Source organism: Embiotoca jacksoni, unplaced genomic scaffold (assembly GCF_022577435.1).
Source record: "Embiotoca jacksoni isolate LCO1_2020_lvr unplaced genomic scaffold, fEmbJac1.0.p SCAF_5, whole genome shotgun sequence".
Classification (NCBI taxonomy): Eukaryota; Metazoa; Chordata; class Actinopteri; family Embiotocidae; genus Embiotoca; species Embiotoca jacksoni.
In genome coordinates, this window is record NW_027185403.1 from 1,444,681 (window position 1) to 1,469,544 (window position 24,864).

The 24,864-nt window shown below is 42.2% G+C and overlaps 3 protein-coding genes across 6 annotated transcripts in view; 2 read left to right on the plus strand and 1 right to left on the minus strand.

Annotated features, from left to right (window-relative positions):
- The first annotated feature begins 1,855 nt into the window (after positions 1-1,855).
- On the plus strand, positions 1,856-11,502 carry neil3 (nei-like DNA glycosylase 3). Its single transcript, XM_069170659.1, has 10 exons — positions 1,856-2,080; positions 2,232-2,341; positions 4,280-4,417; positions 4,640-4,853; positions 5,853-5,927; positions 6,301-6,467; positions 8,572-8,735; positions 10,187-10,601; positions 10,936-11,116; positions 11,320-11,502. The coding sequence occupies exons 1-10, from the start codon at positions 1,976-1,978 to the stop codon at positions 11,500-11,502; spliced, it is 1,752 nt and encodes a 583-aa protein (XP_069026760.1). The 5' UTR covers positions 1,856-1,975.
- On the minus strand, positions 9,965-24,813 carry aga (aspartylglucosaminidase). The gene is made up of 9 exons (XM_069170661.1): positions 24,588-24,813; positions 21,350-21,503; positions 19,873-19,985; positions 18,510-18,622; positions 16,261-16,363; positions 15,808-15,883; positions 15,386-15,493; positions 13,267-13,400; positions 9,965-12,046 (listed from the first exon to the last, which is right to left on the minus strand). The coding sequence occupies exons 1-9, from the start codon at positions 24,712-24,714 to the stop codon at positions 11,946-11,948; spliced, it is 1,029 nt and encodes a 342-aa protein (XP_069026762.1). The 5' UTR covers positions 24,715-24,813; the 3' UTR covers positions 9,965-11,945.
- Positions 22,411-24,864, plus strand: part of LOC138211068 (teneurin-3) — a 185,607-nt gene continuing 183,153 nt past the window's right edge. For all 4 annotated transcript variants that reach the window (XM_069170649.1, XM_069170650.1, XM_069170651.1 and 1 more), the window contains exons 1-2: positions 22,411-22,490; positions 22,568-22,708. The gene's annotated coding sequence lies outside the window, so the exon portion shown is untranslated. The remainder of the gene's footprint in view (positions 22,491-22,567; positions 22,709-24,864) is intronic.

The window sequence follows — 24,864 nt, forward strand, 5'->3', positions numbered from 1 at the left end:
TTTTTTTGTTTGGTCATTGTGGTTATTTTGAAAGATAGCATCCTGTAATAAAAATAATTCCTAAAGCAATTCCTATTTACAACTAAAACTGAGTGTCAAAGGACTAGATAGCAACTCATACTGTAATATTCTGTTTGCTGAAGCGAAGCAGTGCTTTAATACAGTATGACTGTACGCATGCCTTATTCTATATAGAGTTGTTAAGTGTTGTACCCCATCCTGTTAATGATGCTTTTCATTTTTTTTATATATATTTAACTTGTTGCATTACGTCTTTTTATGAATATAAATTTGTATTTTTTTTTTTATAGGCTACTGAACTGAAAAATATAAATAGAAAAACTGGATCTTAATCTGACAATTTATTGGACACGACATGGACTTGTTGCCCTTTAATCTTTAATATATCTCACTCTGCAGGGGGAAACAGAACTCTGCAGGTACATGCTGTTTTTTCCAGGTCCAGAGGTAGAGAGGACCGCAATAGGGCAAAATCGGATTTTTAGAAACTTGCATTAAATTACCTTTTAATTCCTTGGGTGAGACCCAGCTTCAGGTTCTACGCTTCCCTCTGTGCCAATGTGAGAGAGCAGCCTCAGAGTTTAATACATGTTAGTGCTGAGTGCTGCCTTTTTTAAAGGAGGGCATGGCTGCACACTTGGCTGGAGAACATGGAGTTTATCTATTTTTATCTGGGCCCACAGAAGGGTTCCTGGATGGCAAAACTGCAGAGCAAACAAGTTGCTGCAATTATGCAAGCAAGCCATGCAGAAAATCTTTTGACAATAACGGAAATTTGTAATTCCTTTGAAAAAAAGATTTCACCCAGATGGGGCACCTTAAATGAACAAAGTTGAGTAGAAGATAGGCAATTACACTCACATCTGGCAGTTCAACTTGACCTGGGATGAGCATATGGATGTAGTTAGGGAGACTTGTGAAGGACATTTTCAGGAACCTGAATACACCAAATAAGGTGAAATTAGTTCAACTGTATTGTCCAGCACTTCCCTTCTCTTTATGGTTGGCTCTTTTTTTAACTGATCCTAAAACTTTTGTCAAATAAAAATGAAATTTACAAACTAAGCTACAACAAAGTGTGAATCAGTGTGACCAAAATCAAAGTTTAATATCCAACTATCTGTCCCCCCCCCCAAAAAAACCTAATATTACAGGTTACAACACAGACTGCATGTCTTTGTGTTGGTTACAGGCTCAACAATGGAACTCTAGCGCCCTCAAGTGAAAAGTACAGAATATTGGCCAAGAAATACACTAATGGGAGTGCTGTTTTATATTCTTTTCTTTTCCCCCCCCCCTCTCTCTATTGATGTAAACAGATTATTTATGATGCTTGAAATATTTGAATATTGAGGATATGGGATTGTAAACGGAAAGCATTTAATTCTAAGAAGAATCACCAATAAATGAATCTTGTTTACATTACGAGTGTTTAAGACTTAAGGGTTTATAGAGAGATAAAGGTTTTCTCGGACATTTTTGCTTCAATAATAGCTATAAAGATTTATGAAGTGTTCGTGTTTTTGTTGTGATGAGCTGAAATCATAAAAACCAAACAGCAGATCTTTGTATTGGTATGTAAGATTCAGCAGAAATGTTAAAATGAATAGATATTGAGCAGAGACTTTCAAGAGAAAAACGATATAAGGACAGCTTCAAAACAAGTTGTTTCACCATTAAGTCCAAAGCATGAGCAATAATGAGTAATATCAAAGTCCCTTCTTATTTTGTCATATAGCCCTAATGTTTCGATGAACAGCAGCAACGGAGAGGTTTGAAACAGACATGAATTACCAGTTGGATAAATAGGTTAATGTACCTTTAATGCAGCATGTCAAAGCGGCGCCTGTTTCCGGGGTACAACACCGTACCACGCATGCGCGAAATTGAATCTTATGGCGGGGACTGAAGACGACAACAAACCATTTTGTTTTGGTTTTTTTTAAGCTAGAAGATGGTTGAAGGTCCGGGTTGCACTTTAAACGGAGAGAAAATCCGTTCAAAAGTCCACAAAGGACAGAAAGTGAAAGGCGTGAGAGGCAGTTTGTCAACGTCGACCGTAAGTAGTTTACTCGGCTGACGTCAGTCGGCCCTGAACGTTACATAGCAAACAGCTGCCGGAGGATTACAGTCAACCGGCGTTGTTGTTGTTGTTGTTGTTGTTGTTTTTACTGTTACTAAACAGTTTATGTCCCTTTTTTTTTTTTTAGAAAATGGACTCGGAGACAAATGCCTTCCGCTGTTTGTTTGGTTGTCAGTACACCGGCGTGGAAACCCTGGGCAAGGAGCTCTTCATGTACTTCGGTCCAAGAGCTTTAAGGTACCGTGAAGTACTCACTCACTCACTCAATTAATTAATTAATTTTCAGCAGACTTTACAGAGACTCAAATAAAACCTCACATCCTGTTAAATCTGATCCCGGGCTAATAAAATGGTATCAGACCCCAGATATCAGTCCCCAGTTGTTTTCATGATGACGGGGGGAGCCCATTAATATGATATACAGGCCCTCTGTTCATGGTTCAACTCTTCATTTTGCATTCATTCTCATGACCTGTAAACCTTTCAAAGCACATAAGTAAATTTAAAATCATCGTAATAGTTAATTACAGAGAAAAAAATACGAGGCGATAGTTTTCACGACATAATAAATCCGAAAACTATCAGGGAATCACATCTGTGCAGATGTTTTATGTTGTTAAATACGTCAGTTAAATTAGTTCATTGTTAATGCACGTTAATAGTGTGCAGTTTATCATCTGTAATCTGAGCTGTGTGCAGCTTCCGTCCGATAAACGTCACCTTCATTCAGCAACGTTTATTCTGCTCCCAGAATAAAACTTGAACGTCAGACAAATGCAATCAAAATCAATTCAACCAAGATGAAAAGTTTCTTTAAACGTCATATCGTTGAGCCGCAGAATCTAAAACAATCAGCTGTTAGATCGGGAGAGGAACTGCAGCACCTGACACCAAAACCTGCAAGTGCCTTGATGATGCAACATTATGATTGACCTACTTTGAGTGATGTCACATTTTAATAGCTCATTTATCAGGTTTTGTGACTTTAGGAAGATTAATTATTAGATTAAAAAGAGTAAAAGTGTTGATCAGAAAATAACTTTTATTTATTTACTGGCATTTATACACCAATTCTGAAAAGAAAAGAAAAAAAAAAGAAAGTTCTTTACGTTAAAAAGAAACCACAAAAGTAAATCCAGTAAAAGAGCCGACAGACATTGGCAGGTTGAGGTGTCGGTGCTTTGCAGCATATTCTTCTGCTTCTGCTTTCACAGCTATTAAAATGAGTGACCTCGTATATGAACACTATAGAGGCTCAGCTTTTGGTGACAGCCTTTATCAAAAGAAAGTACAGAATAAATGATAAAACTATTCGTCATGGCAATGAACTTGAAGTCTCTTAGACTCATTTTTTTTCTTAAGAGTTCACCTGATGTCATATATATATATATATATATATATATATATATATATATATATATATATATATATATTTGTTTATGTTGTTTGCCATGTGTTTGGAGGACCATCATGGATTTAAAGCTTCAGTTTTCATTTTGCTTTTTAACCTTGATGATTATCAGAAAAAGAAGTGTCTGTTATTGATTTAAAAAAAAAAGTAATTTTCAGCATAATTTTTTTTTTCTCTGTCAATCACGGTAGAGAGAAGTTTATTTTTTGGAAAGTCAACTAAGAACCTGTTTGTGAACAGAATAATTATTTAAAAAAAATAAAAAAGACGTTTGTTTTTTTGTGTCCTGTCAATCAAATACCCTTAAATAATAATAATAAAAAAAAGTTAATTACACTGATGCAAAAATCATACAAATCTACAATATGGTCAAATATTAACAACTGCTAGGAAACGCTATCATAAAGGTGTTTTTTAGGAGCTGACATTAATATAACCTCACTATATGTATAGATCGATATGTACTGTACCTAATTGTAGGTTTTTATAAACTGATAGTGTTATTGTAATGATCAAATGCATATTGACCTTTATTATAGGACTGGTGGCTTTACGGGTGTATAAGTCCATTAGTGTCAGAGTTGTCAGTGCCTTGCACAAGAGCACTTCTAGGAATTAGCCTGTGATATTTATGACGGCTGAATCTCCGCGCACCGAGCCAGCTTCCTGTCCTTTCGTTTTTTTTTACATGACTTGAGAAGCGCTTATCTTTTAAATAGAACCGGTCGTCTCTTGCTTTCCTTTCGGTGCCCCCCGTCCCGCAGAGTCCACTTCGGTATGAACGGATCGATGCGCATAAACCCCGCCGAGAGGAAGAAGGACCCGACGGGCTCCGAGCCGGCGCTGGAAATACACCTCGCCGACGACGCCGTGTGCTTCTTCGACAGCGCCGTGGAAATAAGGTAACGGGGGACGGCAGCCTCGCCTCGATGGATCGCGGTGACAGGAGGTTCGCCTTGGGGGTCTCGTTCAGCGAGTGTGTCCCGCATTCGGCCGCGTCCCGAAGACGGCGGCTACCGTTCCGTTAAAACACGCAGCCTTCTTCGGCGGCGGACGCTCGAAGTAACAGCGGCCGCGCGCCTTGTAAATTCTCGCAGTGCTATGAGAAACCGTGCGTTTTACAGGTCGACGGAGGACTGCGAGCGGAAGGTGAGGGCCGGCGAGAGCCTGGACGTTTGCTCCTCCAAGTTCAGCTTCTCCCGCTCCGAGGAGGCGGTGAGGAGCCAGGGGGGCCGGATGCTCTGCGACGTCCTCCTCGACCAAGCCGTCATGCCGGGAGTCGGCAACATCATAAAAAACGAAGCCCTGTTCGACTCCGGCCTCCACCCAGCCGTGAAGGTACGAGGGGGGGGGGGGGGGGGGGGGGGGGGGGGAGAGAGATGATGGATTGTGTTCAGCGGAGGAATCAAAAAGAAAAAGACAAAAAAAAAAAGAAAAGGATTACAAATGCAAGGCAAATCTCACAGAAAAAAAAAAAAAAGTTTACAGCCCTCAACGTTATTGAGCGATGCATCGCAATGAGGCGGGTAAAACAGGGATCAGACAGACAAAAGCGTTGCAGCACAGGCATGCCTTTCTCTCTGCGCACTTTGAAAATTATATATTTCTTTTTTTTTATGTCTGTGGTATTTATTGACACGTTTAAAAAGGCTTTTTTTTTTTTTTCCTTCTGATTTACAGCATATATTTTTTTTTAAAATAGAGAAAATCGAAGCATTTTCTAAACCCGATCTAAAAACGATACGTAACGTGCGAAAGATCGAAGGCTTCACGTTGCTCTCGGAATCGTTTTGATAAGCAAACTATTAAAGGAGAGTGTAATATTAGAGCGAGCGCTCCACTGCAGGTCTGAGAGACTCCCTGCAGGATGAGAACTTCTATTACTCAACTGTTACCACGGGCTTTTTTTTGACTAAAACATTAATCTCAGACTTTTTGGCCTCTCCTTCTTCTCCTGGTACTGCTAAATCTTTGAGTTTCTCCTCCATTACCGAGGAGTCCTGGAAGAGCAACAAGTGCTGTGTTGTTGTTGTTGTTGTTGTTGTTTTTCTTCCCTATCTGAGCCAGAGCCCGGTCCTCGCTGCCTCTGCTCCAGCTCTCGGGGAATACATGCGATTTTTCTCCATTGCATCATTTCCAAATCGATATTTTTTTTCATTCATGTCTGGTGTTTTTTTTATTTATTTATTATTATTGTTCATATGCTTGTATTATTGATTCGCCGAGTGCGATGCTGCTTTTTCGTCTCTGTTCTGAAACGAAGGGCGATACAAATGAGGTTTCATTCACTCCCCGGCTGCGAGCCGACACTTAACCGCACCGCTGTTTCGTTTCCAGGTCGAGCAGCTGACGGACGAGCAGATCCACCACTTGGTGAAGACGACTCGCGATTTCACTCTCCTGTTTTACAAGGTTAGACACATCAAATATTAAAGTTCTTGCGTCGTAGTTATTTTTTGAAGACGGGAGAGAGTTTATGTCCATTTTATACACACTTTGAGATATTTGGCCAACACCTCATCCGAAGTCACTTGCAAGAATAAATTAACATAAAGTGCAGTTTTGTGAAGAAAAGGAGAGTAAAAAGTCAAAGCCCTCCGGCACCTAGAGAGTAGATAAAACAAATGTTCCCGTCCATACATAATAGACGAGTGCGGAAAGGTGACTTTTTTTGTGTTTTTTACAATTTTTTGTCTCTCTCTGTCTCTCTCTGTTCTCTTTATCCTCGTCTTTTTCTTTTTTTGTTTTTTATTCACGCTTGTCTGCCCTCCTCATCTCTTATCAGTGTCGCAAATCTGGCTCTCCTCTCTCCAAACATTACAAAGTCTACAAGCGTCCCCGGTGCGGCCGGTGCTTTCATGTCATCACACTCTGTCGTCTTGGAGACAACGGCAGGATGACTTACTTCTGTGAGAGCTGTCAGAAGGGAGATTCCAGCGGAGTTGACGTGAGGTAGGACACCCCCCCCCCCCCCCCCCCCCCCCCCCCCCTCCCCGTGGACCTTTGGTGCTTTGACTCAGAAGGTATCGTCTTTCATTCTCGCAAAGGCGTCTCCGTTTGAAGGTTCCGTTCGGGTGCTGTTCGAATGCATCTGGTAGCTATGAAGCGTAAGATCGAGTGTAAATTAACATTATAGCGCTCGTTTTTCTTTCTGGCTGACATTTTTGGGCTATTTAGAAACTAATATAACGCGGTCGAATGCTTGTGTTTTTTTTTTTTTTTTTGGGGGGGGTATAAAAGTTCCAAAACCTACAATCCTCTTGTATTTTCTGGAAGTTTGAATGCACTTTTTTTTTTCTTTTTTTTTTTTTTGTCGGCCAAAATTCACAATACCGACACGGGGAGCCAGCACGGCAAAACTTGGGTGTCGTATTTCAAAACCGAGTCAAGTTTGCAAAAGTTCGAAAAGCTCTTTTTAGGCTAATATGTTCAAATTTAGAGAAGCCATCTTTGCAGGCAGATGGACTTGGCAGGGAGTGGGAGGTGTTATGAGGGGAGGGGGAAGAAATTAATGCGCACATAAGACTGTGTTTGCCAGACAGGGCACCGGCTCAACACCTCCTGGGCTCGTGTTTGAGCAAAGCTTTGCGAGGGGGGTTAGATTCTAAAGCCCTGACAATGCATTACACAGCTGATAAAGCAATCTGTGAGAAGTTTCTCCCCCCCCCCGCCCCCCCGACGAGCCACTGCTACTTCTCCTCCCGTCCGCGACTGTCGGAGTTTCAGATTTTGCCTCCTCGCCGAACGCAGTCGAGCTTCGTGTTTTCGGGAGCGCTCGCGGGATTCTCGCGCATCTTCATCCGTTTGCAAATATTCGTCCGGTTACAACTTTCTCTTTTCGTTCCGTATGGTTTTCTAATCGAGTTACAGTAGTTGTCGAGGCGTTTATATTTATTGCTCCGTTACAATTCCTAAAACCATAACTTTTTTTTTTTTTTTTTTTTTTTAATTCTGAAAGTGTTTGTCAGCTAAAAAAAACAACAAAACAAAACACCTTAAATGTAACTTGTCATGCTCTTTCAACGGCCCACGCCTCACGGTGCCAAAAGATCATGTTTCCTTCCAACAAAGTTTGTTTACCTCATTTTACTTGAAATAGACCTTTGAAAAAGAAAAGAAATATCGAGCAAACGGATGCATAATTAAGTCATTGTCATCATCGTCATTATCGCCCATTTACTACGATGTTCTCTTCCTGACCTCCCATTGCTCCTTGCGTAGAGTATGTTCATTATTTCTGTATCGTCTCGGTAATATCCTTTATATCATTAAACAAAAGATGACAACGTTTCATGATGTAGAGGACAATAAAAAAAAAGTAAAATATGCCCATTTTAACCCTTCTTTCAAAGCAGCGTATCGCCACCTCGCTCTTATTTTGGTGTGAAGATATTATTTATATCTTTAACGGCTTAAATAAGTCCTCAACACTTTATACATAACAGGAATTTATTTCGCATCGCCTTATATTCAAAAGTAATTTCCCGATGGTGTCCGATGGATACTGGAGTTTTGTGTCTGATACTCGTATAAGGAAGTAAAAAGGATTCTGATATCGATCCCTATCGGCTGAAATGTGGTTATCAAACAGTAAGTTTTTATATCGGACAACATATACACTGACAGCATAACATGACCTCAACCGATACATTTTTCTGGCTCTAGTTCCCATCAATGAAAACGCACGTTTGTTGGTCTTGCGGGCTGGAAGTTGTGCTGCTGTTGAATTGTATCGCGTTCTAGTCTGAGAAGTGTTTACAATATTTAGTGTCTCTTAATATATAAAGTGTGTACAAAATATTGGGAAAAAAAAAACCCGCAGAAGGACTCAAAAAAAATATTGTCCGCATTCCCTGACAGAGCAGAGATACAATCGAGTGTCAAGCTGTCATGATGTCTTTAACGCGTAACACTGAAGGGGGACCTCACGTGTGGTTTTTTTTTTGTTTTTTTTACACAGGGATGTTTATTCCTGCTTCACTTCACCAGGTCCCATTCAACAGTCAGCTGTTTTAGCAGCGGAGGTTTATCGGTCTCGCCTTTTCTTTTTATCCAGTAAGCTGCCTCTCAGGAACACGCTGATCGGTCGGGCCTACAATGTGAGGACCGCGGACAGCGTGGCCAAGAAGGAGGAAGAGGACTGGGCCTGTGGACTCTGCACGCTCGTCAACCAGCCGGCGGCGAAAGCCTGCGACGCCTGCTTCACGCCGAGACCCGAGGGTGAGCCGGACGTTCCGTCTTTTGCGCAAAGACGGAGCGTCCTTTTTTTTTTTTTTTGGCAAACGAGAGACGAAATAATAGCGGCTGCGGTTTCTGTGGCTGAGCTCAATGGTACTGCCTGACGTCGGCGCTTAAGTGCTTTTCAGCAACGACGGCGAACGGCGCCGACTCCTCGTGTTGTCGCGGCACAAATAACGAGCGCGTCTGTCGGTCGGTCGTTTTCTCCAGAGGCGTCGCGGCGGCAGTGAAATGGTGTCGGAGAGAAACGTGTCTCGGTTGCAACAACCACACGCGGGTTGATTGGATTCTTTTTTTTTATTTGTGTAATTATTATTGGATCCCAAAGCCACAGTTCAAATAAATCATCTCATTTTTTTTCTTGAAAATTGTGTTGCAATTTGCAGTTTTGTGATTTTTAAAAAAAAAAATAATTATTTTGCGGTAAAATTGCAGGAATGGGCAAAAAAAAAAACAATAATTTTGATTTCGCTTTCTTAACTACCACCTAGTAAAGAAAAAGTCATATGTAATCACTTCTTGTTATAATAAGCATACTCCACATCACAGATGTAGGACCATTGGATCATAGTTACAAAAATATTCCTAAATCATAAAGTGCCATATAAGTGCTGCATATATACATAAAGCTGTCTGAACTAAGTGACATTAGTTTAGACTACTGCTGAAGAGAAGCTTTTAACTCTGACCTGAAGGGCTCTTTTTGTATTAAGTACCAGAACAAAATACCCTTAGGTCCACTTTCGTCAGACCATCACGCATTCGCACTACCAACAGCGGTTCAAAAAAATATAATAAATCATCTGCGTTTTAAGTCTTGCTCTCAACTGTTAAAATAGGGGGCAAACATGACTTTTAAAATGTACAGTAGACACTGTATGTCAGAGTGTGAGAGTGAACAACGAACACATCACTGTAAAAAGCTGACTGAGCACACTCGTTCGTCCCAGTAATGCCCTGATTTGCATACGTATATTTATATATCTGCATTATCCACGGCGGACCCCTGTACATCACCGAGCAGTGGGGGGGTTAAGGACCCGACTCAAGGGCGCTTTAATGGTATTTTTTTCGAGGACCGCAGGGTTGTACTCGTTCACAGCTCCTAGTTAACAACTCTGATGTCCATTACCGAACATATTTACTGATTTGAGAGTTTTGTGATATGGAGGGGGTGGGTGGTTTACATTTCACAGAATTCTGCACAAGTCCAACCTCAGCACCACAGACTGCGTGACCATTTTATTTGACTTACACAGCACAGCAGTTGCAGTACTTACTGGTGCATTTTATAGCAAACTAACCACTTAAAAGCAACAACAACAACAACAACAACAACAACAACCTGCACGTTTACGAGAGCAGCCAAGTTGCATTAGAATGAGCTGCAGCTGTTGAACATAAATTGAGTTTTCTCCCTCCCGTCTCCGCAGTCCACCAAGACGACATTAGCGCTGGCGCATCACCCTTCACCGCCGACTTGATTAAGTACCCCTGCACTGCCTTCAAGAAACCACGAGAGGAGCTCAAAGTCAACTGGAGATCCGCGTTCGGGACTACCACCCTTGTTTTCTCCGACTTGAGCAAGGAGCCAAAGCCCGTAAACTCGCCGCTCTCCGCAGCCAGCAGTCATTTGAATTCCTTGGCGGCAGAGCGAGGTTTATATAAATACAACGTCTGCCAAGGGACAACAAACCCCAATTATGCCTCTGGTGGCTGGCAGAAGCAAAGTGCCGAGCCCTCCAATGGGGAATCACTGGCCTCCTGCAGTCACCCATCCAAGAAAATGAGAATTGATCACAGTCCCTTTCCCAGTAACAATGCTCAAAATGGAGCCCCCAACTCAGGGTGAGTGAATTTCTTACTTGGCTATTCATGAATAAGTTTATAATAAGAGAAGTTTTTTGCAACTTCAGGGAGATGAGTGGGATAAAAAAAAAAAAAAAAAAAAAGCATCGGACTGTGGAATTTTAATACAACATTGTTAAAAGAAAAAAGAAAGAATTTTAGACTGATGAATAGCCGTAGCAGGACAGCAGACCTACCTACACAATTATTACCACCCGCACATCAAACAAAAGGGCTTGTTTGCTCGCTAATAAGTGTTGATGTGACAGGTATCCCCGTGCTTTGTTTTCAACGTATTTCACACTAATAAGACCGTTTTCTTCACTTCTGTCAGGACGCGCCAAACGGAAGCGACAAGCCGCACGGGCTCCATTTCTTCCAGTCCCAGCGCCCCTTGTTGTGCATCCCATCGTCGGCCAGCTGTCCTCCGAGTGGTCCACAAGGAAGGCGAGAATAAGGGACGACAGTTCTATGCCTGCTCGCTTCCCAGAGAGACCAAGTGTAACTTCTTTGAGGTAGGAAAGCGACTCGTTTCTTTGGCACTGCCTAGCCTGCAAAATAAATGTTGTTGTTTTTTTATTATCTTAAATTGTTTTAAAAAAAATGTTTGCCTATCCACAAACATTGTAATATGTTTGAAACAAGCTTAAACACCGGACTTAAACGTTTACTACCAAATTAATGAAACCTTTTTTATTTATTTTTTTCTCCGTCGCAGTGGGCTGACTTGCGCTTTCCTTCTTGTCACCATGGGAAACGCTGTGTAATGAGGACTGTTCTGAAACTGGGACCCAACAATGGCCGTAATTTCTACACCTGCAGCTTTCAAAAGGGTAAACAATGTGACTTTTTCCAGTGGGCAAAGAATGGGCCGGGGGTCTCCATCCTCCCTGGTTGCTAATGCCTTTTAGCCACATGTTACTTCTAAATGAAACCCATATGAATATATAAATAAACGGATATATAGAAAGAACAAGGCATTAAATGCACCTATATTCACTGAACTATACATTTAATGGAGATTATCCACTAAATGTGACGTTCAGATCATGTCAGCCACTTTTGTACAAAATGTTGTGTTGTGAAACAAGTTGCATTTTATTTTGGATCATATACTATCTATGCCCATCTTTTGAAGATTCATGTTTCAAAGTTATTATACAAGAACATTTTTATAATCTAATAAATAATCTAAACGGGTAAAAGCAGTTAGAATTTCAAGAGATCGATGTATTTTTTTTTTAATTAAATTTTATTTCCGAATTAAATCATTATAAAAGCACAGTATGAATGCTTTTAATTCGTTTTAGCTATACAAACAGGATGTTTGCAGTCGGACGCCATTTAAAAGCAGTCTACAGATTTTAGGATCGGTGCGTCCGACTCCGAGTTCGACACCATGTAGTGGAACTGGGTGAAGCCGGGGACTTTGTTACAGGCTGCACCTGAGGACACGAAAGAGAAAACGATTAACTGTTACAGGAGAACAAAACTTTATGCCCCTTCCTCATTAAGTACGGCCCCGTTCGGCAGCAGCATAAAATGAGAATTTGATCTACCGTCTTAACAACCTCCGTTCCTACGACCTTCCTTTTTATGTTTCACACCTGTGACTCCAGGGCAAATTATTTAGCACTTTCGTCGCGAGATAAGAAATGTTGCCTGCTAAAATCGATACATCTGAAAAATCCAGTAAATGGTGTTAAAGTTCATTAGTGACAAAACATAGGCCATTCTCGAAATGCGATGTCACCATAATCACAATCCCCCGTTCACGGGTACCGGTAACCCGTTCCCGAACTCACAGCAAGCGGTCGTTATGGAGGAAGGAAGTGTGTGCGCGGGTGGCAACAAAATGTTGTGGGTGTAGGTTCGGTAGACGCGGGGGGTACTTAACAAACTGTCATTTTAAGACGAAAAGATTACGAGTTTTCAAAAAAGGGGAAAGACTATTTCAAATTTTCTCGTTGCCATGAGAACGAACGACGTCTCCAGAATCGATTTTGTTCAGAAATCTTCAGGGAAAAGCGGATAACCAAACTTCAGGACAAACGACGGTTTCATTTTATTTTAGCGCAGGGTGCTTTTTAAAAATTCGGGACAAAACGTATATAAACATAACTTTTATTTGAATATTTGGCTTGCTAATGCCCGACTTTTGATAGTCTCAGTTTTTCTGAAAACTTTGAAAGCAAATTAAAATATTACACCGTTAAGTTTGACTTATTGTTTTAAGCAAATACGATCTAATCCACACGGCCAAGATTTAACAGGTTTGAAAGCATTTTTAAGTACGTTGTTTATGGTATTACACAGTCAGGTTATGTAATATAATAAAAATCATTTTAAATTCCGGTAAGGTCTTAAATTTTAAAGGATTAAAATTGATCATTATTTGAAAAAGAAGCATGAAACAGATTCCAACACGCTTTTTTTTTTCTTTTCATACACACATTGTATTTGTTCAGGTCTGATTTACACCGGATTGTCTTTTAATTGTTTTGAATGTTGTCTTTTTTTTTTGGTCCCATTATTAAAGTTGAACAATTACAGCTGTCGGGTAAATATCAATACAATATGTTTAATGTCTACGTCTCTATCGATACGCGTCAGCGCCTTTTGGCGGGGAGCCCAGCTGCCCGCATTTGTGAATCCAGACACTCACCATAATGGCCCGTTGTGTTAGCACAGATGATGGCTCCAAAGAACTCTGAGTAATGCCGCTTGATTCTGGAAATGGCCGACTCGCAGGCTGCTGAGGGATCGGCCCCGGCCCTCATCAGCTCCACGGCCAAGTAACTGTTGGCAGGGTGACACGGAGTACGCATGAGGCAAACTAACAAGTGTTGTCAAGGCCACCGACCGGGATGATGGTAGTGATGTGCTTAAATGTTTTTTTTTTTTTTTTTTTTTTTTTTTTTTAATTAACACGTTGGATAAATCTGATGGTTAAAAAAAAAAAAAAGAAATACGGAATAAATGTGATTTTTAAAAAAAAAGTGAAACATTCTCAGCCTCACTTCATGGTACGCAAGGCCGTTATCCCTTTACTTGTCAGGTGTCCACAAGTTTACCAACTCGGCAAATAGGGAGAGGTTGTGGTAATTTACCATTACTTTTAAATGACTTGCTCCCAACGGAGACACTACTGGTGTCATCTGTTTACATCAATGAGTGACACATTTTCAATTTCCTATAATGACCGCTGCTTTTTAAACAGACAGCTGTAACCTGACTGCACCACAGGCCTGGCAATCAAACAGACACGACACCCCCCCCCCCCCAAAAAAAAAAAAAAAAAAAAAAAAACACTGCTTTTTGAAGCTTATCTATTTTGAAGATAACTCGTGAAGAAATTTTGTTGACTGATAATTTTTTGAGACCAGTTGAATGGGAGTCTACGGAGCCGTGAGGCTTTTTGGAGCCGACCTCTAGCGGCACCCGGTGGTATCGCAGCTTCGGGCTCTTCTGCATCGGCCTCAGTTTTCAGACCTTCGTCCACTTTTACATACAGTCTGTGGTAAGGCAAATACTTTAGACTAGAACTCTACCTTTATTACATGTTATTTTCCAGACTACATAGCAATCCAATCAACTTGAGTAAAATCCCCAGGGGGAGATTGTATTATTATTTTTTTTTTATATATAAAAACAGGAAAGATTGAGGATGTTGGGACCAGCATTTTGAGAACCATTCCAACATACATGGCAGAAGTGGGTTTTTTTTATTTTAGTTTTTTTTTTTTTTTTAAATGGCCCATTCCCTACAGGAAGACTTGCAATCACAGTCACCAGTTAAAATACCGAGTCTGCTCAGAAAACTGTGGGCATGAATAAACTTCACTTTAAGTCCACCGTTAACAAGGTTCTCTTGAGAAAAAAAAAAAAAAAACAAGCCTCCAATAGTTCAAGGAAGGGAGTCGGGAAAACTATAATTGAAATACGCAGCCCTTAGGTGTGCTGTGTGCAACTATGAATGTGAAGGCGACTGTAACTGTAACAACAACAGCCAAACTATCCCAGATAAATAAAGCTTAAAAAAAAAAAAAATTCTGAGACTGCCATATCCTCACAGCCCGGGAAACAAACAGCCGCTTTAGTGAAATCTCACTTCCTCTGTGGAATGTACAAATGACAGTTTTGGGGCAACGTAGTCATGCCTCCACTCCAGAATACTATTTATGCGCTCGCGCCTCACGCCGGAAAGTTGGCTGTTTAGAATCTTAATATATATATATGTCAATATTCTATGAAAATATGTTTTCTGTCGTGGAAAAAAAAAAAAAAAAGCCACAAAACAGTCAAATTATTCACAAGATGGCTGAGAAACAAACTCAGGTTAGAGTGCGTCAAGCAGTTTTCAGCCAGTCAACACAGTTTTATAGAATTTAAAGTGCAACTCTTGAGTTAGTTCAGATTAATGGGAGGTAACCATTTTTGATTATACATCTTAAACAGGAGACAAAACCATAAATTGAACGTAATGTGCATCTACTCCAATGGGTGAAGTGTTTATGATGTGGTTTTTTTTTTATACCTTAAGTGGAATTTTACTGTTATTTTTGTGTTGCACTTCTTGCGCAAGTATATATATTTTTTTTAATTCTTCGCTTACACTCCCATATATAAACCCTCTTTCACATTACTTGCATGCCTCGGTAGATTGTTGTTGTTTTTTTTTGTTTTTTTTTTAAGAAAAATGAAAGAAACTACGCAGCACTGTGATATGAGGTAACGGCACAGAAAAGACATTTATAATTTCATGAGGAAATTGGCTGAGGTACCTGGGCAGAAAGCGCATCATGACGTCTCCATCTCCGGTCGCGGCGGCACCGCCGGCTGAGCTGTCCGCATAGGCCCCCGCTCCGACAATAGGAGAGTCCCCAACACGCCTGCGGGACAGGAAACAGGACTTAAATATAAACCGGAGCCACAAATAAAATAACATTTTAAATATTTTTTTTTTTTTTAACCATAAAACAATCATTGCTGCTGTGCGTTTAAGCCTACATCGTCAAAACTTATCATCGCATTCAGCAACTTTCTGTCGAAGTCCCGCGTAAATGGGAAAAAAAAAAAAAATGCCGAAACATAACTCAGAAAAGCTCATGAATGGATCTTTGAGCTTAGGTTTCGTTGTTAAGACACATTTCCCCAAGAGGCCGAGATGAACTTTTGACATTAAAATGAACACGACCTTGCATACCCCGGAACCTTGTGAGTCAGTCCGTTGGTGGACGTGCCAGCAGCCGCGTGGCCGCCTTGATCGAGAGCGATCATTCCTGGAGCACAAACAAAATAAGTGGTATTAAAACAACAACCATAACTTGGTGAAAAAAAAAAAAAAAAAGCTGACGCTGACGTTACATTTTATGAGCACACCCCTTAAATTCCTGGCGCACGCCTATTTTTCAGACCCCATTAAAAAGGGAGGCGAGTGAAATAAGAATTCGCGTCGAAGCAATTCGTCGTCATCAGATCTTTATGCACAGAAACACAAATTCAAGACCTCAACACTGACTTTTTTTTTCCCTGACAGCCTCTGCGCCCGCAGGCCTGCGTGTGCTGCCGTCTCACACCTGTCTCGTGTTTAGGTACGAAAACACTGCGACGGCCCGAGGAAAAGCCGGGTTCGGGTGTCAGCAGATGAAAAACCTACCTATGGTGTCGTGGGAGCGCGTGTCGGCGCGCCGTGCCCTCTCGCGGCGCGTCGCCTCGGGCCTGTAGGGTCCGCAGGACTCGGAAGGATCTGGAACGACGTTCTTTTTTTTTTTTTGACAGGAGAGGAAACTGCGTCACTGTTTGCGTTACTGCCGTCGTCCCGGGACTTCATTATTGTACGCGAGCGGGACGCGTCGATTTAACGAAATGTAACCTTCGAGCGCCGTTGTCGCCGAGCGGTTCGGCAGCTGATGCGTAACGACGCGCAGCGGGGAGGGCGAAACGCCGCGCTTTACTGAAACGCACACGAGCTGCCGAACTGCAAGTTGTTCTGGATCGTGTCGAGTGTAGAGTACCGTAGTCGAACGGCGGGTTCCCCCCCCCCCCCCCCACAGGAGTTGTAAAAGGTGCCCCGGGACCACGGCGCCGCACCGACGCACCAAATCCAGTCCAACCAAAAAGAGTTCAACCGTTTGGTTCATTTGCCGTGTGTTCGGGCGGTTCAGCCGACGCTGAGGCGGGCTACCGTCGCGCGTCAACCCTCGTGTTGTCCTCGGGTCAAAATGACCCGCCTGCTGCGTTCAACCAAGTTCTATTTTATTTTCATATTTTTTTTTTGGGGGGGGGGGGATCATTGGTGACCAGGAGGCTGTGAGGGTTTCTTTAAAGAACGATGACCGATGATCCCAAAACATATACAAATATAGAAATCAAATAGAACTCGGTTGAACACGGCAGGCGGGTCATTCTGACCCGAGGACAACACGGGGGTTGAACGATCGAGGAAAAAAAGAGGGACCGTTGAGAGAAGTAAAAAATGAGCCGCGGTAAGAGGAGCGGGCAAAAATATTTCATTTTAATTTGGTCTGGCGACGAAATCAAAAGTCAACTTGTGCTGGTAATGAAGTCGTATTTAACGGAGCGGCAACAAACTGAACCCCTTCTTTCATTTCTCTCCCCCCGCCCCCCAACAGAAAGGGCAACCGGACGAAATGACAACGCGGCGACATCGGACGCACGCCGTCTGCAAACCGATCGCCGTCGAGTACACAGAGGGGATGACGCCAGGATGTAAAAGTATGTCACGCAGGGTTTCTTTACTGTACCGAGTGTACAATGTAATAGAGACACGAACGGCGGTTGGGACGTCGGTCTGGACGTTGTAGCTGTGTAAAATAAACATAAGGACTTCAACAACAACAAAAATTTGAACTAAAGGTCTTTTAATGAAGAATTATGGAGCAATAACAACATTTCTTCTATACGCGGCATTCATCGCGCCAAAGTTGGAATGCCCTCGCCATATATTGTGAAAGGGTCTATGCAAAAAGCAAAGCCCGCTGCGCTCCCGTTCATGAGGGTGAACGTAAAGCCCTTGGAAGAAAACAATCTCTTCGGTTTCAGGTTTGTCTTTCCAGCGACCTCGGTTTTACACAAAATACGCCCGCCGAAGAAATGGTTTTCTTCCCGTGTAAAAAGGGGCACGATGACATTATTCTGCAGATTCACTTTGGTACAGTTGTGAATTTTTAACATCGCTGAATCCAAACTTTATTACATACGGGACCGCCGCTGCTGATGTCTTTATTATTCTAAACTTACATGGATTATGCAATTCATGGCAGCACCGGATGCATACCAATACTCTCTATCGTTTTGTTTTTTTTCATTGGACCATTTTTCAATATGTTTTTTTTTTTTTTCCTACACCTTCGCAGCAACTCCGGAAGAACTTTTACACGCGTCGTACTTGTTAAAACGAATTGATCCGTTCCTACGGACAGTCGGGGAGGAAAGCCTCGGAGAAAACTCAAAAGACGGCAGAAGCGATCGTGACGGCCTGCCTGCCGCGATGACTGAAACTTTGGCGGGTCTCGTCCTTGCGCGGACTATTTTAGTGTAAAAAGCGTAGGTTTGATCAATGGAGATTCTCTGGACGGAGGAGAGCCGACTCGGGCTGAAAGATTTCGACATCGGTGATCGGGGAGGCGAACGGCGGGGCGGGGGGGGGGGGGGGGGGGGGGGGGGGGGGGAGAGTTGAAGAGAATAGCAACAGCTCTGCGCCGCAGGGCATCACCTCTAACCACGAAAAGCCGACTTTTTATGAACTACTTTAGTATGCCTGTCAATTTCCCGGTTTAATATCAATCTTTTAAGATGCAGCACGCCCGTGGCCAACACAAGTGAGGAGAAACACGGTCTAATACACACACACACACACACACACACACACACACACACACACACCTTTCGATAATTAGGTTGGCAGTTGCCCTTCAGCCACTGTGAGAAAATAGTCGCAGATTTGTTGGTAGTCAGGTCCTCTGCGATGAAGCCCATGTTTTCAGCAAACACAGACGCTAGGAGGAGAGAAGCAATACTTTCAGGTCAGGTTACACATTCCAGACCGACGCTGACCTTGGGTTATAAGACAAACAAAGGGGTCGCAAAACAAAGACGCGACCGGAGGCAATCTCGTCTCATTTAGGCCTGCGAGGGAGTCTTTCAATCGCGCCTCTGAATACGAGAGACCTCGCCGCTCCCCGAAGAACGACGGTTCGAATGCAATCTGTAACTTTCTCTTCAAGACTTCTTGACTTTCGAGCCAAATTGTTTGAAGACACTTATCACGCCGGACTTAAAAAAAAGGTGCGGTATTCTGTCTTTTCTGCTCAATTCCTGCTCGGGTGACATACACACAAAAAAAACCCAAAAAACCCCATAAAAGAACACTCGTGGCGCACCTCCTCTATTCGCTGCACTCGAGCGCGATACAATCCTCCTCTTTTATGTTCAAGCCATGATACTGCAGCTGTGACTCATGCGTTCATCGCTTACCGCTAATGTCTCTCATCCGGCGGTTAAAGCTTATTCGAGTGTTGCAAAGACCACGCGTTATTACGTACTGTGTGTGAACGGCTTTGGCCCTAATGTGATAAGTGCCTGCGATACTTAATCCTTTAATCCTTTTCTTTATACCTCTTCACAGCTGCATTTGAAAAGGGGGAACTTGTTTTCGATCGCTGTTGGTCAAGTAAACTGACTCCGAGCGTCGTCTTGTTGACCGAAAATGGCCGGATTACAAAATGTTAAAATGACATCCTCTAACAAAAAAAAAACATGATTTTATTTTATTTATTTGTTGTTGTTTTTTTACTGAAGCTTTTTTGGACAATAAACCAAACTGAAGCATCCAACTATTGCGATATTGTTTTTGGTTGTTGCAATATTGTATACATACACAAATTGTTGATGTTTTATCACATAAATAAAAAAAATTAAATTAAAAAAAATGTAGAAAAGAAAAAGGATTCATTCCGCTCCAACGGCAGGAAGTTATATCTAAGAATTCATTGCAATATTGTATGCAAAAAGTCGATCGTTGATGATTTTTATGCGATTGCAGGCCACTCCGATGGGTTGATAAATCCCATTTGGCTGCGTTGAAACCGACTGCAGTGAGATGGAACGGTTTTCCAGCGGGGACATCACTTGTCAGTTTGAAAAGAAAGGTAACAAATCTGTTGTGAGAATACTTCAATGTGAAACGTTTAAAATCCCAGCGATGTCGTGGTACCGCGTGGGCACCTCCGGCGGTTCGGCCACGTACCCGACTCTCCCACCAGCAGCGTGTGGTCGGTGCGCTCCATCACTGCTCTGGCAACTCCGATGGCATTCTTGATTCGTCTCAGGTCCGCAACCGCGCCGACCTCCATCGTATCGCTGCTCGCGGGGGGAGCACGCAGAAAAATAATAAACACACCCGCATTTGTGAGCATATCCCCTAAATTCCTGGCACGCACCGTATCTTTCAGACCCCACTGGAAGGGGAGGCAGGTAAAAAAAAAAAAATCAGAATTCATGTCGGACACGAGCGGTATCTGCAAGTAATCTACGTCCATCGTGAGCCGGGCGAGAACAAACCGTGGCAACGGGGCGCACGTCTCGGGCGCTGCCCTCCAACTGCTGACCTCCCGCGCTCTTCATGAATAGCTGACGGGAGAATAATACAACAGTGCGCGAGCGCTGACAAATCCGACTTCGCCGCCGAGCACAGAACGCAACACGCGCTCCTTCCTTAATTTATGAGAAATGCCGGTAGTGTAAATTTCAGTTTTCTCTGAGTCGAACGGAGCAAAATCAAATTTGTCATCTTATTTTTGTAAGCCTGCAGTTTGTGGTGGTATTGCGATGGACTGCACTCCATTGAAAGGGCTCTTTGAATATTTATCACAAGAAACTAAAGCTTCGAGAATTTACACAGAGTCGACTCGATTCCTCCCTGACATGATATCAAAAATTGAACGTTTTTGCAGCGCCGGTACTAAGCGCCGGACTGTTTTATTGAACTACATTAAACTGTACAGTTGTGGGGATTCGAGCACTCGGGAGTGAAATATGTCTGCGGGTGATAGCCCCTGGATTTCTTATGCGTCTTCAACGGATCGTCTGGGGGTCGATTGCTCTCCCTCACAATGTATTCGTGACTGTGTAACAAAAACAAAAACAAACAACCCAAAAAAGTCAATTCTCCTGCAAAAACGAAGAAGGTACATTTCGCAGAGAAATAACCAACTGTTGGCCGCTTATCTTTGACCGTCGCGTGTAAATGTTTGCATTTAAGGACCTACTAATTGGCAAAGGCTTTGCGCCGAAGGTCGCCCGGCCACGCCTGTACATTTTAAAGGCAAATGTGAAACAATATGCTGACAGCTGCAGGTGCCTAATTAGCATTCGAGATCCAGGCCATATTCATATAAACATTTCTCTGTTCATTTGTAGATATTTCATGTTTATATAAAAAAAAAAAATTAAAAATAATAATAATTCACGAACTAATTCAAAAAATAAACTAAAGCACGAGATATAAAAAAAAAGAAATCAAACTTGTACAGTCTTGCACAGAATACATAACCGCTGTTGAACTCCAATAACATAAATAACATTTCCATGTTACCATTTTTTTTTTTTTTTTTAATTGATTAACTACGATGCTTTAGAAAATATGTTTACCGTGTCATTTCCAATTTTATTTTTTTTTTTTTACTTCTAATAACACCAAGGTGTAATTCATGTCCATGTTTTACCCGTTTATGATCATGGCATCCAGCGTGGTCTCTCCGGACTCGTCCGGGCTGCCGCCGTAGCCGACGCTGCCATCGCACTGCTCGGTTTCACAGCGGGCGCAGCCTTTCTCCACCGCATCCAGCGCCGAGCCACCGGACTGCAGGGCGCTCCACGCTGCGGACACGATGAATCGTTCAGCAGTGCCGCGTGTCATGAAACAAAAGTGCCACACCCAACACGGGGAAAACGCTATTTCTGATAGCCACGTTATTGCGGCGGAAGGATGCGGCTCGATATCACGTCGCGTCTCGCCGAGGCGTGAAAAGTGAGCTGCTTTAGTAAGCTTTCGTAAAAAGCTGTAAAGTCTTTTACCTGTAGCAGAAATCTGACTGCACCACAGGCCTGTCTATTAAATAGACACGCCCCCCTCTCCCCCTCCCCCCCACCCCTCCAAACATACAGTTGTTTTTAGGCCTGATATCTAATTAATGATGTGATTACTTTCAGTTGGGGCTGCCGGAAAGCTAATGAGAAGGCGTGACTTTAGCAAATGGCACCATAATGATTTGTGGAAAAGGATTTTGTACTCTGTGTTTCATTAGAGAATTTTAATAGGAGTCTGTGAAGCCTCAGGGTTTATGAAACTAATCCCAAGTGGCCCGCGGCGGTATTGCAGTTTAAGGCACTTCTGCATCGGCCTCACTTTTCAGACCTGGAAGCTACGTCCACTTTTATGTACAATTTAGAAATTGCTCAATCGCGGTGAAAAACAATAACATCCCCGTTCACCCGTGTGCTTTTTTTTTATGGAGATCGTGACTTTCAGCTGTGTTAGGCGAAATGCCGTATGCGCAGTGGATAACTGAATTCATCAAATCTATTTAAAAAAATAAAAATCTGGGGTGATGAGTTAAAGTGTCAGATGGTGGGTAAGATGACCAGTGCGAAAGCTTCCTATTAAACAGGGAGCTGACAAGCATTTGGTCTCTGATCCTCCCCGAGTGCCCATGGGGGATCAAAATACCAACTGTTAGCGCTGCCACCAGCTTGCCACTAAATTCTCAGACCACTACACTGTGTTCAGCAGGATACTGCCACGAATTGCTCCTCTTATCACTTACGATTCAGCCATCCATACGTTTTATTCATCGACCACCTTCGGTAAGTGCTCTCATCTCAGGCTATAATTCGTTTTCCTTTACATCAAACTCAGCATTACACTCTTTTTCCTTTCTTAGAAAACGCTGCAGAAAGGAAGAGGAGATTAGCCCGCTATTGTCAGCTGCTTCTGTAAGCCCCCAAAGGAAAAGAGATCTGCATGGGCGGATCAATAGTCGTGGCTCGCAGACTACACCTTTAAATATCTCCCTGGAAAACCGGTAGCTGGGCACATTTTTCATTTTCACAGCCACCTGAGGGAGAAGAGGTGGCACAGATCTGATACATTTTAGGGCATCCATCTGTCAAATAGCGAGATTTTTTTTTTTAAGTTAACTTCACAGGTCGGAGCTGTTGCTTGAGATTTTCTGAATACCATTTCTCTGATGTTTTTTTTGTTTTTTTTCCTCGTCTTGAGCTATGCACCTGGTGCAAATCCACTTGACGGATAAGTCCCAAGCAATGCTGTTTTTCGGTTTCAATTTGAACATGTCCAATGTATCATCCTGAAGGAAATCAAATTGAGTGAGGGCAGACTTGGCAATGGCAGTTATGAAACCTAGTGGGTTCTGCTCATTTCGTATCCTCATCTAAGACTCTGATGGTCGTACATACATGTACTGATAAGCTCCAGTTCAGTCACAGTATACTGCAGGGGAAAAAAAAAAAAAAAAAGTACGATGGTATGAGGGGGGGGAAATCCTGAAAATACTATTTATGGAGCCTGCCACAGATTTCATTTCACCACACACACACACACACACACACACACACACACACACACACACACACACACACACACACACACACACACACACAGGGTTTGATCCTACATCAACTAAACATTAAAATTAGACTAAACTAAACACTTCTAGGGCTGCAAATAACAACTAATTGTACCATCAAGCTGCTAATCATTCTCTTCAACAACTAATTAATCATTTAGTCTGCAAGATGTAAGACAGGAATAAAATTATGACAATTACGAATGATGAATAATAACTGAAAATGTGCCCGCACGACTAAGCCGACACTATTTTCTAAAGCTCGTGCCACGTCTTAGTTTACTGTCACGTAACAGACAAGCAGCAAACCTTCACATTTAAGAACCAGACAATGGCTGACATTTATCTCATTAGTGACCCACACAGTCAGTCGGTTGTCACAACGGCTGCCGATCAGGGTCGCGCCGTATTGTTTTGTTAGCAATATTATTATCAATTTCAAGATGATGAAATAAATTCACATTGCGACAGCGCCATTATTTTTGACTTGTTTACGTAATGATGTCGTAGTATTACATGCAGAATAGTGTGAGGTTTACGACATCATTACATGCCTAACTTTCGCACAGTAACAGCAAGCACTGAATGAATCTGCAGTCGGAGCTGCTGTTGTTATTTACAAACTATAGAACGAATATATAATTGTTGTTCATTTTTACTGATCCTTTAAAGCCAAACTGTTATGCTGACATAAAACTACCACTAACACTTATTTTATTGAAACTGTTTGTTCTTGAAATTAACAGCACGATATATTTTCAGTATTTTGTCATATCATCCAAAAAAAACCATTTTTATTGCAAAAAATATAGTGATATTATTTTTGGCCCGTATCATCAAACCCAATTGCTAATTAATAGTACATGATGCTACTGAATTCCTTCATAAAACTATTGTGTGCGGCTAACTAGACGGTCAGACATTTAAAAAAAATAATAAAGTTTAGATGCCTTTTCTTTAAAAAAAAATAAATAAATAAAGCAGACAATATCCTGGAAAAAATAAAGACACGTTAGACAGTGAGCAGGGGTGCAGGCACCTCACCTCTCTCAAATGTCATGGATCACTTTGTAATGCTTTTTCTGCAAACCTAAATAATTGAAGTCGATGGGAAATGTGAGGCTTTCTCTTGTTTTTGAACATTTGATGACCAAATCATCAATCAAATCACTTTTGAAATGGAAAGAGGAAGTAAGAGAATACAGTCAAAAATCCGGTGTAATGCGTTGCAGAAACAATATGTTGGTGTTCAAAACAAAATATATAAATATATGGCAGAGTATTTCATTTTGGGGGGGGGGGGGGGGGTCATTACCTGCAGCTGTTGCATGTTTGAACGGCCAAGTATTGATCACGAGAGGCACCGATGCATGTCCGAGCGGGAACGGGAACGTTAACGTGTAGATCAGGAGCGCTGCAAACATGTTGTCCTGTCGGAGCATGGACAAGGACACAATCTCAGTTCATTGCTATGATCACGCCCGCTACCATTTAATGTCCAAGCAAGCTTTACTTTCAGGTTTGATTGAAAACGTCACACGTAAACTTCCTTGTTGTGTCACACGCGGAGCGGGGCGGGTTCTTCCTTAAAG